Source organism: Eulemur rufifrons, chromosome 29 (genome assembly GCF_041146395.1).
Source record: "Eulemur rufifrons isolate Redbay chromosome 29, OSU_ERuf_1, whole genome shotgun sequence".
NCBI classification, from domain to species: domain Eukaryota; kingdom Metazoa; phylum Chordata; class Mammalia; order Primates; family Lemuridae; genus Eulemur; species Eulemur rufifrons.
In genome coordinates this window covers 79,230,620-79,242,493 of record NC_091011.1, presented here as the reverse complement: position 1 = coordinate 79,242,493, position 11,874 = coordinate 79,230,620, and the positions used below count along the sequence as shown (strand labels likewise).

Below are 11,874 nucleotides of genomic sequence, written 5' to 3'. Positions count from 1 at the left end.
TATTTTTGAAAGATACTGTTTAGCAAAAAGAAATGGTACACGTCTTGACATTTGGCAGTTCGCCTGTGACCTGTTGGTGGCACTCCCGTGCAGCTGTACAACTGGTGAAAACCTCCAGGCGGTGGAGAGGGCGGGTAGGGGGACTGGGTTCAAGTCTCTGCCAAGCTGTGCAATCGCAGGCAAATTCGGTAATTTTCTGAGTCTCAATTTACCTATCCGCAAAACGGGGACACACGCAGTGTTGTGGTGAGGACTAATGAGATAAGGGATGTAGAAGTGCCTGTTATACTTCTACGTATGGTGGAGGATTAACAAACGCAGTGGCTTTTATTGCCTCGGGTGTCATTCTGAGCCAGGCTGCCGCACGTGTTTGTGCGTGTGTGTGTGTGTGTGTGTGTGTGTGTACGCGCGCGCGCGCGCGCGCGCTGACCTGCGGGTGTGTTTGCTAGGGAAGGCGTGAGTGTGGACGTGTGTGTGTCGGGCCGCCCTGGGAGTGCGTGGCTGCCCTCGCCAGGCGGAGAGCGCGGCGCCCGCCGCAGCTGATTGGCAGCGCTGGGTGAATGAGCGCGCGGGGCCACCGACACAGGGCGGCCGCGGCTCGGCGCTGCTGTGCGCCCGCTTGGCGGCCGGTGTGGGGCGTACGGCGGGCGGCGGGCTGGGTGGGAGGAAAAGGAGGAGGAGGAGAAGGAGGAGGGGGAGGAGGAGGAGGAGGAGGAGGGGGAGAGGAAGGGAGGGCGCGGGAGCGGCGGGGGAGGGCGGGCCGTCAGAGCCGCCGCCGCGGAGCCCCGGCGCGGGCAGCTTCGCCGGGTAGCGAGGCTCGGAGCCAGGAGGCGGCGCCGCGGGAGGGAGCGCGGAGTGCGGAGCGCGGAGCCGGGCGCCCGCCTGGTGAGAGCGCTGCAGCCCGGGGGTCGGGCTGGGGGCAGAGGGTCGGCGGAGCTGCGGTCGCCCGACGAGCCGAGGGGGCGTCGGGGAGTAGGGGTCGGGATCTCCAGTCCCGGCGCTGGGCACCGCGGAGAGAGCGGACGACACGCCGCGGAGCGTTGCCCTGCTGGGCGCCCGGGCCGCCGCGACCGCCCCTTCTCGGGGGACTTGGCTAGGAGACCTGCCTGCGGGAGAGAGCGAGAGGAGCAGGTGGAGCGGTCAGGGGAGTGTGTGCGTGTGTGCGTGCGTGTGTGCCTGCGAGGGGTGGTGGGTGTGTAGGGGGGTGGGGGGGGTGACGATGTGAGGTGTGTGTCTCTACAGTGTGTGAATGCGTGTGGAGGGGGTGTGTGCCTCTCCGTACAGTACATGCTGTGGTGTGTGAGTGAGAGACAGACAGGGAGGCTGCGAGCTCTCAGAGCTTGGGTCTGAACCCATGTAGGAGGGAGGGAGTCAGCAGGACGGAGTGCTTGTGTGTGCAGGGGCAGGAGTGTGCGAAGGGTGAGTGGGTGAGTGTGTCACCGGGGCTAGGTGTGGCTGTGTGTGTGATGTAAGGGTGCCGAGTGCACGTGTGTCCCTGGCTCACCCTCCCTTCCTCCACCAGATGTGTGCAGGTGGAGGGGAGAGTTCTGGGGAGGGGTGGGAGCCTACCGCAGCTGCCCCTTGCCGGGCTCGGCTCGCTTGCCTGGCCTTCTCCCCTAGGAAGGCGAGATCGCCAAGCTGCCCCTCCCCCAAATACTTGCAGGGCCCTGGGGAAGAGAGCAGGCCAAGCCCCAGGAAAGAGGGGAGGGACAGAGGGGAGGGTGCTTCTGCCAGACTGGGAACCCTGCTTCTCTGGTTGGAACCTGGGCGGCCTTCCCGGCTCTGCCAGATCGCTCTCCGTTGGGCTTCACTCTCTCCCGGCCCAGTATGCCAGTGGTCTGAGACGGAAAGGGCCAGCACCCGAGATTGGGGACAGAAGTGGGGGTGGGGAGGGCTTGCTTGTTGGCAGTTGTATGCCCTGAAGTACCGGTATGTGGTCCTCCGTAGGCCCCAGTAAATATTTCAGGGAGGAGAGAAGGCTCAGGGAAACACAGGGAGTGAAGGAGGGAAGGAATCTGAGCCTGGGAATCCAAGTCCATCCCCTCTGCTGTCAGTTAAGAATGAAGGCCACTGGCTGCAGTCAGACCCCATTCCCCCCACAAGCAGGTTGGGGAGGAGAAACTGCAAGGCAGGGATTTGTGCTGGGGTCTGAAGGAACAGGAAGGACCCTGCAAGAAGAGCCATCATGTCTCTCTCCTTGGGTGGAACACTGCATCCTGCCCCCACCACCTGCTTCTCTGTGATCAGAAGCCTCTCTCTGGGGCATCCGATCCCGGGGAAGGGAAGAAGGTGGCAGTGGCCAGGGCTCATAGGGCCTCTCTTCTCTCCAGGACCTTCGTGCTCAAAAGGTGCTGAAGAACTGAGCCCTCTGCCCACCAAGGGCACCCGAGGCCAGGTGGGGCCATGGCAGGGCATGGCTGTCTGGGGCTGGGGCTGTTCTGCTGGGTCCTGCTTGCTGTTCCTGTGGGCCCCCAGCCTGCCTCCTCCATCCCAGGTGCCCCTCTCACCACTCTGACCCCACCACCTCAGAGTGAGGACTCTATGCTCTCTCTCAACCTGGGACTTAACTTCAAATTCCATCTTCGGGGACCTGCTGCTGTCTGGGGGAGCCCTGTCACAGAGACCCAACCTCTCTCTCTTGGGCCAGGCCAGGAGCCAGGGGGAGAGGTGGTCAGTGGGCTGAGGACTGACCCCCTTTGGGAACTGCTGGTGGGTTCCCCTGGGAACTCTCCCCCAGAGTGGGGCTCCGCTGAAGGCAGCTCTACGCCCTGGGCCTCCTCCCTGCCTCCAGAGTCCACATCCCCCCTCTCTGGGCCCACTGATGGGCCCACTGCTCCCTATCAGCCAAGGATGGGCACTGTGACCTGGAACACTGCTCTGACGGCCACAGCACCTCCATCCAGTGCTCCTAGGCTCCACCAGAGCGAGCTGGAGCTGAAGTTTGACATGGCACTGAGAGCAGGAGCAGCCCCGACACTTGGTCATCGGACACTGCCCCTGCTGCCCAGCCTGCGGGCCAGCCTGGCAGAGATTGCTGGGCGCCTGGGACCCTTTGGTGAGTACCCACCCCATCCCAAGGGAAGCCCTACTGGGCACCCCTGGCAGATAGGAGGCAGCTTCAGCCTGGGCTTCTTTTGCAGCATTCTTTGGCACTACTCTGTCCCCACTCCGGAACTTCTCAGGCCTGAGCCCCTCAGGTGAAACTGCATCCCCAAGCTCTGCCTCTGGAGTTTCAGGTTCTCCAGGTGAGTGTTTATGCCATTGCAATAAAGAATTGTGGAATACCTCTCCATGCCAGGCTCTGTGCTAGGGGCCTAACCAGCACCTCCTGTTCTTTCTTTCTTTTGTTTTAATTTCAAAATTTTACAGGGGTACAAATGTTTAGGTTACATATATTGCCTTTGTACGCCTGAGTCAGAGCTACAAGTGTGTCCATCCCAGATAGTGTGCACTGCACCCATTAGGTGTGCATTTACCCATCCCCCCTCCCACTTGCCCCAAACCTGATGAATGTTACTTCCATATGTGTATACGTGTTGATCAGTAAGTACCAAATTTGATAATGAGTACATGTGGTGCTTGTTCCTCCATTCTTGTGATACTTCACTTAGAAGAACGGGCTCCAGCACCAGCCAGGATAATACAAGAGATGCTAGTTCACCATTACTTTTTGTGGCTGAGTAGGACTCCATGGTGTACATATACCATATTTTATTAATCCACTCATGTATTGATGGGCACTTGGGTTATTTCTACAGTTTTGCAATTGTGAATTGTCCCATTCTTTCTTGACTCACGGGAGATCTGCATTGTTTCTTCCAGGCCCTAGGACATGGGCTTCTGTTCCCATGGCGGAATCATTCTCTTTGCCATATATTGAGGCTAGTTTGGTCCTTTTAGCTTAGCTCATGGTGTACATAAGCTTAGCACGTGGCTACAATTCCTGGGACAGTGGCTTCCTTAGAGCCAGCTCTGGGGAAAGAGAGGATTTTGTCTAAAACCCCAGAGGCCAAGGCCAGCTGGTAGGATGGCATTTGAGCCCCATGTGCTCCCTTTGCAGGGTTCTTTGGCACCACTCTGTCCCCACCCCCAAACCCCCTGGAGAGGAAGCTCTCCAGCCCAAGCCTGCTGGACCCAGCTGCTTCCCCAAGCTCTGCCTTGATTGTAACAACATCACTAGGTAAGTGTCCAGTTCATTTAAACTTGGCAATTATTTGCTGAGCACTTACTGCCTGTTAGTCACTCATCAGTATTCTGGGACCCCTTTATTTCATTGTCATCATAATAATCACCAATCTCTTCATCATCACTATGGAGATATATATTAATAATGGTCTGAGAACAAGTGTTGCTGGGGAGAGTCCCACATAGAGTTAAGTAATGGTCCTCTGAGAGTTTTGCAATCACAGGCAGAGCAGGATGTAGACAGAGGTATCAGGGCAGACAGACGAGGAATTCCTTCATGATTCCCACAGCCTCAGTGCCAGCCCCACCCTCTACTCCAGTTGGCCTGACCTCCCCACCATGGGGCTCTCTCTTTTGCTGTCTGTCTGATCTGACATGACATGCTGTCAGATGTGGGCAGAGCTGGGCACCTCATCGGGAAGACATTGAAGAGGAGAGCTTGAGCAGACAGATGCCACCTTCATTCAAGGGGGCCTTTCAGAACATGCACATAGACAAGCTAGTGGTGCAGAGGAAAGACCACAGGCTCCAGAATCTTGAGACCTGGCTTTGAATCTCAGTTCACTTACTTACTAGCTGAGTGACCTTGGGCAGGTTATTTAACCTCTCTGAACCTAAATTTTCTCATATATCCAGGGTTTAATAACAGTACTTATTTTGCTGAGTAATTATAAATCTTCCAGATAATGTAAGCTCTTGGCATGATACTGAGCACAAAGTAGAAGCTCATTAAATGGTAGCTATTAACTTTGCTTCTTTCCCCCACTGCACCCCAAATACATTTCCAGACCTTACCTCTCAGACACACAACCCTGGCCCCAGGCAAGGGTGGGACAACACATAACCCCCAGGGCAGAGGATACAGGTGCTCTAGGAGAGGTTCTGGTAGCTGAGGCCAAGGGAGCCATGGAGAGGGACTTCCAGGCCCGGCTTTGCTCTGCAAAGGGTTTACGGTGGCTGTGAAACCTCTCAACCAGCCCAGACTAAGCTCAGCAGTGGAAACCACTGGTCCCCCTGGCTTCTTCCAGCTCCAGACTTAACCCAGCACCCGATTCTCCGGCTCACTCCAGCTGCAGTCACTGCCCTCCCTCAGAGAGTGGGTGAGGAGCTGCCAGCCCTCTCCACCCTGTCCAGCCCAGTGTGCAGCAGTGGCAGGATCCGCTGTGGGGTAGGGGGCAGGCTCTGTGCCTCAGGGGAAGGATGCTGGCTGGCAGTCTGTCGGCCCCAGTGACAGTGCTGGCCAAGCAGGTTTAATAAGTCTGGACAGTATCAGAGGCAGTGCAGCTGGGCAGGCTGGTGACCCCACCCTCACTCCTCCTCCTCACTGATGGCTGCAGGAACCCAGCCTCTCTCTGGCTGCTCCTCTTGGATAAACCTGGGAGGGCTACAAGCCTCCTGGAGACAAGGCCTGTCGTCTTACTCCTGTCAGCAGCATGCATGTAAGGAGTAAGCAGTTATGGGACAAATGAAGTCTCTCTGTCTCCTCTAGGACCTTTCTTTCTTTCTCCTCCCTCCTTTTCTTTCTTTCTTTCTCTTCCTCTTCTTCTTCTTTTTTTTTTTTTTTTTTTTTTTTGAGACAGGGGTCTCACTGTATTGCCCAGACTGGTCTCAAACTCCTGGGCTCAAGCAATCCTCTTGTTTCTGCCATCCCGGTAGCTGGGATCACTGTACCCAGCACTTCTAACCTAGGTGCAGTTAACCTTTGACTCTTGGGCCTTCCTTGCAGTAGGTGTCCTTCACCTTGGACACAGCTTGCATTTAGCCATACACACTACAACAGTTGTACAGGTCATAGCAATGTGAAGGACTTTTATGCCAGTTGTTCAGTATCTACTTCCCTTAGTCCCCCGAATGTTCCCCTTCACTCCCTGACCACCCTGGCTGGTGTCTGTTCTGAATGGCTGGCACCTGTGCCATCCAGTTTTTAAATATTTTGAGTGTCACCCCTACAAAGAGTATCAATCCTCCATGATCCTGGAGGTGGGGGTGGGGAGAGGGATAAGGCCAGGCCGCTAAACGGGCTGCAGCGTCCAGCATCCAGAGTGATGTGACTCTCTAGCCCTTTGATCTGGGCAGCTGGGGGATAATCAGGCCTGACTTTTCTATGAATGGAGCTGCCCCTTCCCTGCCAGCTCCTGCCACACCAGTTACTCACAATGACATCCCATGTCCTCCCTCGCCCTGAGCCAAGAGGGGCCACAGGGCCAGAGTGGGACCTCCCTACAGGGGAGGCCTGCCCAGGAGAGGGACCCTGGGAAGGGAGGACCAGAGATCACTATCTTCTGGGCTCTTCTGGTGGGAAGCTGAAGGCTTTTTCCGGGGAAGCCTCCAATGGGGAGTCAGGAGGTGAGGTCAAGTGGGCCCTTCAAAGGCAGAAGCTGGGTTTCCTGCCACTTGTCCCCACCCATTCCTGGACCAGTGCAGGGCACACTGGCCATGCTCTGACCTCACGAATCAGTGTCTCTAATTCAGAATTCCTTCCCTGACACTTGAGCTGCCCTGTACTTTGCCTATTTTCTGGGTTTTATTTCTTTTCTGGATTCTTATGAATGTAGAAATTTGCTGTAGTTGCCATAGTGCTTGGGGACAGAGATGAAAGATGGGGTTTCCTGAGGCCAGTAGGTGAGACATGGAGGTGGAAGACAGTGAAGTGGAGCTGGCCTCTGAGAGCTGCACTTGTCTGTACAGTGAGCAAAGGGGGTGGTGAGGGATGACAGGCTGGGGCAGACTGTGGGCTCCCAGGCGGGGTCTCCCTGCCTCTCTGCAGAGCCCACAGAGGCCAAAGAAAGACCAAGCAAATTCCTTCTCTTTGCAGAACTGGGTTGGGTAAGGAGCAGAGAATGAGGAGTGAGGGAGTGTGTGCATTTGATCCTGCCAGCGCCAGACTGATGCCATCACTGGCCAGCAAGCTCTCTCTGTTCCCAGCTGAGTGGTTCCTCATTTAGTTGAGGCCTGGCATCTTAATTCGTGTTCGCGGGTGTTTAGGCCATCAGAATGGTGTTCTTTAAACAGAGTTTAAAGAACTCTGTGTTGAGTGAGACAATGTGTTGATGTTCATTCATTTGACTAATTATTGTCTAAGCAAGTTTAGGATGTGCTAAGGGCTAAGACAGACTACAGCCTTTAGTTAGTTAAATCAAGAATTAGTTTGAGGCCAGAAGTGGTCACACTCACACACACACAAACTGATGATTGATCAGTGATGGACATTCACTGGTAACAATGACACTGACAACAATCATATATTGAAGGATTATTATTCAGTGGACACTCCAAAGAGTTTCACCCACATCATCTCACTTATCCTCATACTGTCCTATGCAGTAGGTGCTCTCACCCACTTCGGATTGGAGGAATGTGATGGAAGGGAACAGTCACATGCTATCATTTGCAATTGGCAGTGACTGTGTGTATTTGATTTTTTGGCTGCTCCCTCTCTGCCATCCCATGTTGTCCATTCCATACTCCCCTCCCTTCTCCCCAGAGCCACATTCTGGTCCCCTCACCCCTTTTCCTTGTCCTCAGAACTGCTGTATTTGCATGTCCCCAGCATGAGCTGGCCGTGCCTCAGGGTAAGGGTGTTCCTGGGGTCTTCCTGTGTTGTCCAGCTGGGGAATGGCTGGGGTGTAGTGGGGGTGTGGCTGGGGTGTGGCCAGGCAGTTGGGGCAGGAGTCTGATTGTCAGGACACCCACCCCCCGACATTCCACATTTGTCTTTTGTCCTCCTCCCCATCCCTGCCAGGCTGTCCCCATCCTTCACCTCCATGTTTTCTTCCCCCATCCTTTCCTGTAGCTGCAGTCCTACTAAGCCTGCTAGTTGGTGATAGGGAGAGGTCTAGCTTCCAGCATGTTCCCTTGCTGCCAGGCCATGGGGAGAATCCTTGGGTCTAAATCTTTCTAACTCTTCTCTTGCTCTGGGAGAGTAGAATTAGGGATTTTACCCCTCCTCCTCTCTTAGCTGACTTCCCTTTCCCCAGGGGATGTGGGAAGATGTTGGAGCACAGGATGGGGCTGGGGACCTGAGTTAGCAAATTCCAGAGCACCTGAGAGGCCCACTTACTCAGATTGCATTTTATCCCATTATCATCTCCCCAATTGTTCCCCCTGGGACAATTCCAGGGCAGCTTCTGAGACCCAGGTGAGTCAATCTCAATGTCACCTTCTGTAAAATGGGGGCAGAACCAAAGGGGCATATATATTAAGAGACTTAGACTTGGCTTTGTGATTGAGTCAGGATGGGGACCACAGCCACGGGTAAGCCAAGGATTGGGGCATAGCAGGAGGAAGGCCGGTGGTGTTCTCCTCAGAGTGTTGGGACAGGAGTGGCTGACCCCTCTCCTGGGTGTGTGTGTGTATGCATGTGTTTACATATGTGTGTACACACAAATGCATAGGCTTTTCCTTGAGCCAGGGTCATGAGAGGAGCAGTTGAAAAAGGGCAGGGGAAGCTTCTCCTGGCACCAAGTTGGGGAGTGGGGTGAAGAACAAGAGATAAGCAAACTGGTATCATGAAGAGGCTTTGCCATCCTGGCAAGGGGCTCAGATTGGTGCTCAGATCTGGATTTTAGTTGCAGCTCTGCCAATTTGTGACCTTGGGCAAGTCATTTTGCCTCTCAGCAGAGCCTCAGTATCTTCATTTGGCAAATAAGGTTCATTTATTCAATGAATATCTGTTCTGTGCCAACTATGTGACAGAAACCATTTTAGGCATGGAGATTCAGATGTGAGCAAAGCAAACAAAAATCCTTGTTCTCATAAAGCTTCCTGTCTGGTGGGAGAATTGAACTGGAGGTGGCGTCTAAATTTCCTTCTACCTGTAAAGTTCTGTGACTTCTTAAGAGAAACTCTTCAGTAGAATCACAAGTGAACAAAGCTGGGAGCTGGGGCAGGAGGACGGTGCGGTGGGAATCAGGAGGAGGAAGAGGGGGAAGGATGAGGGCTGAAACTTCAGGATGAGGAGTTTGGGGACAGGGAAGGTGAGAGGCAAGAGGTCTGATGAGTCTCTTGTAAGACAAGTGAGTCCTGGATACTTTAAGGGACTCTCTGACACTCAGGATACCGGCTGTAGGGTGGGCAGGGGAGGGCTGCATAACTGCCTCAGCCAAACGTTCTAACCCACAGACCCCACCATCTCCACCTCTGGCTCAGATGACCCCTCTCCTGCCAGCCTTGGGAACCCTTCAGTACAGCCAGAGTGTGGGCCCGAGTCCTGCAGCGTGGGACGATTGCCTGAACGTGAGGGGCAGCCGCCTGCGGCCCCGCTGCCCCTCTTCTTCTTGACTCTGGAGGCCGACTGGGCAGAGGCCAGGGCTCGCTGGGGGGTGGCCTGGGAGGCCCATGTGTATGGGGTAGGCGCGCTCTTCGGCCTGGTGGCCCTGTTGGCGCTGCTAGCCCTGGCCCTCTTGCCCTGGCGCTGCCCGCCCGGCGCCCCCTGTCTGGCGCTGCTGGATCTGCTGCTGCTCTCAGCTGGGACCACGCGGGCCTTCCCACTCTTCTACGACGCCTACGGGCACAGGGAGCGACTGCCCGCGCTTGCCTGGCTGCTGCTGCAGGACCTTCCGCTGCCCTGCCTGGCCGCCGGCCTGGGACTGGCCTGCCTGCTGCTGGCCCGGCCGCGCCCGCCGCGGTGCCCCGCCGGCCTGGCCGCGCTGCTGCTCCTGGGCCTGGGGCTGGCGGCCGCCGCCGCCCTCGGCAGCGCCGCGCACCGCCCGCTGCGGCCTCTGCGGCTGGCCTCGCGCGGGCTGCACGCCTTCCTCGCTGCCCTTCTTTCGGGGCTCCTGCTGGCGCTCTCCTGCTGGGGGGGCCGGCGGCGGCGGGCCGGAACGCCCCTGGGAGGATCTGGCTTCAAGGGCGCCACCCCTCTCCCGCAGGCGCGCAGCCCCTTCGCCCCGCGGGAGTCCTGGCGGCGCGCGGCGCGCACGGCCCCGGTAGCGGGCACCTTCGGGCTGCTGAGCGGAGCCCTGCAGGGCTATGAGGTGCTGCACGCCCTGGGCTACGGTGGCCAACCTGGCCTGGAAGGGCCCTGGCCCTGGTGGGCGTTCCAGTTAGGCCTGCGCCTGGGCGAGGTGGGCGTCGCGCTCCCGTTGGCGCTGCTGGGCCTCTACCCGGCGCTCTGCAGTCCCCACGTACCTCCGCGTTGCTGGGCCAAGCTCTTCCGCTTGTCCCCTGGCCACGCGGCCCCGCTGCTGCCCGGAGGCTGGGTCGCCGGGGCCCCAGACAAGGAAACCCTGCCTAGTGCCATCGCGCGTGGCGATGCAGAGCTGTTGCAGCTGTGCGCCCTGGCAGGGCCAGGCCCGGACCTCCTACTCCAGGGCTGCAGGGGCTTCGAAAGCGCCTCGGCCAACCCGGCCCCGTCCCCGGCCTCCTCCCCCTGCAGCGATTACACCGTGGACTTCCACCCTCCCTCCCCAATCAACCTGCGGCGCAGCATCGAGGAGGCCCTCTGCAGCGAGGCCCTGCTGGCGCCCGGCCTCTTCCAGGGCCCTGCCTTCGGGGACGCCCTGCTTGGGCTTGGCCTCTACCGCACTGCCTCGCTGGGGACGAAGACCGGGCCCGGACCCAGTGAGCGGTTGGAAGAGGCCTCTGGCTCCCCTGCGCCCCTGGAGCTCCCCTCCCCCGGGGCTTGGCCCGCAGGCAGCAGTGCCTCCTCCGGCTCTCTGTGCGGACTCTCGAGGGACAGCTCGTCCATGCTGCTGTGCTCCAGCCCCGACAGGCCCCCGCGCTGTCCTCTGGTCTGCGTCCTCAGTCCCCCGCGGCCCTCAGGGAGCAGCCCCAGCCTCCCAGCCTCAGGATCCTACCAGGCCCTGTCCCCACCCTCCCGCGACTCCCCAGAGCCTGCTCCTGAGCTGCAGGCGGAGGAGGCCTTGCTGCAGGAGCAATTTCTGGACGCCTGCCGACAGATCGACGAGCTGAGTGTGGGCAGTGACACCATAGACCTGTGAAGAGGCAGCCAGCTCGCTGCGGCGGGCCATATGCCCCTTTATGGCGCCTGTTCTGCCCCAGACCTGCACACTGTAACCGTTCCCCAATCCTGCCTGGCTCAGATACCTCTCCCCATTCCTTCCCCATCCAGGGTCCCTGGGTGGGTGGGTCAGCAGCCAGCCTCTATTGATTGGGAGTCAGTGCCACCTTCTCTGGAGCCCTGGGCATTGATGCCCTCAGCTGCAATTCTAGGCTGCAGGGGTCACACTCTCCTTGGCATTCACCAGCAATAAAGCTCCAAGGTGCTCCACTCCTGACCACCACTTCCCACTCTGGTGCTGAGTGAGAGGGGCTGTCCTCAGGCCCCATACCCACCTCTGCCATGCCCAGGAATCCCACCCCTGTGAGAGTGAGACTCCCTGCTCTCCAGGTGCCCCTTCCCCACAGGGGTCCATAGCCCATCTAGGAGACTTTATAGCAGTTGGGTGGGAGGTGAACACTTTCAGAGTTAATTTATCAATAAAATATTTTCAGAGGATAAAGGTCTGACCTTCTTGGGAAAGGTTAGATGGAGCAACCGCAGCAGTGATTCCACTGGAAGTGGAAGAGAAGCAGCTTTTGGGTGGGTTGGGTATGCCTCAGACCCCAGGGACCTTCACACAAGACCAGGGAGTCTCGCCTTGTGTCTGGGATGAGTGAGGGTCCTGGGAGCAGCCCTTTGAAGACCGTGTGACTCTCTGGGAAGTGGCTTTTCACAGAGGTAGAACA

At 57.5% G+C, this 11,874-nt stretch overlaps 1 protein-coding gene across 7 annotated transcripts; it reads left to right on the top strand.

Moving 5' to 3' along the window:
- Positions 1-436: 436 nt before the first annotated feature.
- On the top strand, positions 437-11,644 carry PRRT4 (proline rich transmembrane protein 4). Of its 7 annotated transcripts, none has more exons than XM_069462106.1 (7): positions 437-609; positions 1,016-1,131; positions 2,331-3,055; positions 3,141-3,245; positions 4,061-4,180; positions 9,307-9,533; positions 10,562-11,644. In XM_069462106.1, the coding sequence occupies exons 3-7, from the start codon at positions 2,404-2,406 to the stop codon at positions 10,748-10,750; spliced, it is 1,293 nt and encodes a 430-aa protein (XP_069318207.1). In that variant the 5' UTR covers positions 437-609; positions 1,016-1,131; positions 2,331-2,403; the 3' UTR covers positions 10,751-11,644. The 7 variants fall into 7 exon arrangements, with proteins under 7 accessions (XP_069318207.1, XP_069318205.1, XP_069318206.1 ...); XM_069462105.1 differs by lacking the exon at positions 437-609 and adding an exon at positions 766-891 and having other exon boundaries at positions 1,018-1,131; XM_069462107.1 differs by lacking the exons at positions 437-609; positions 1,016-1,131 and adding an exon at positions 766-885.
- The last annotated feature ends 230 nt before the right edge of the window (positions 11,645-11,874 follow it).

What these genes read in the sequence shown, in the direction of transcription:
- PRRT4 (XM_069462101.1), top strand. Translation starts at nt 2,404, where the DNA reads ATGGCAGGGCATGGCTGTCTGGGGCTGGGGCTGTTCTGCTGGGTCCTG. An exon ending in TGGAGTTTCAGGTTCTCCAG is followed by an intron (nt 3,246 to 4,060) that starts GTGAGTGTTTAT and finishes CTCCCTTTGCAG; the next exon opens with GGTTCTTTGGCACCACTCTG. An exon ending in GATTGTAACAACATCACTAG is followed by an intron (nt 4,181 to 9,306) that starts GTAAGTGTCCAG and finishes TCTAACCCACAG; the next exon opens with ACCCCACCATCTCCACCTCT.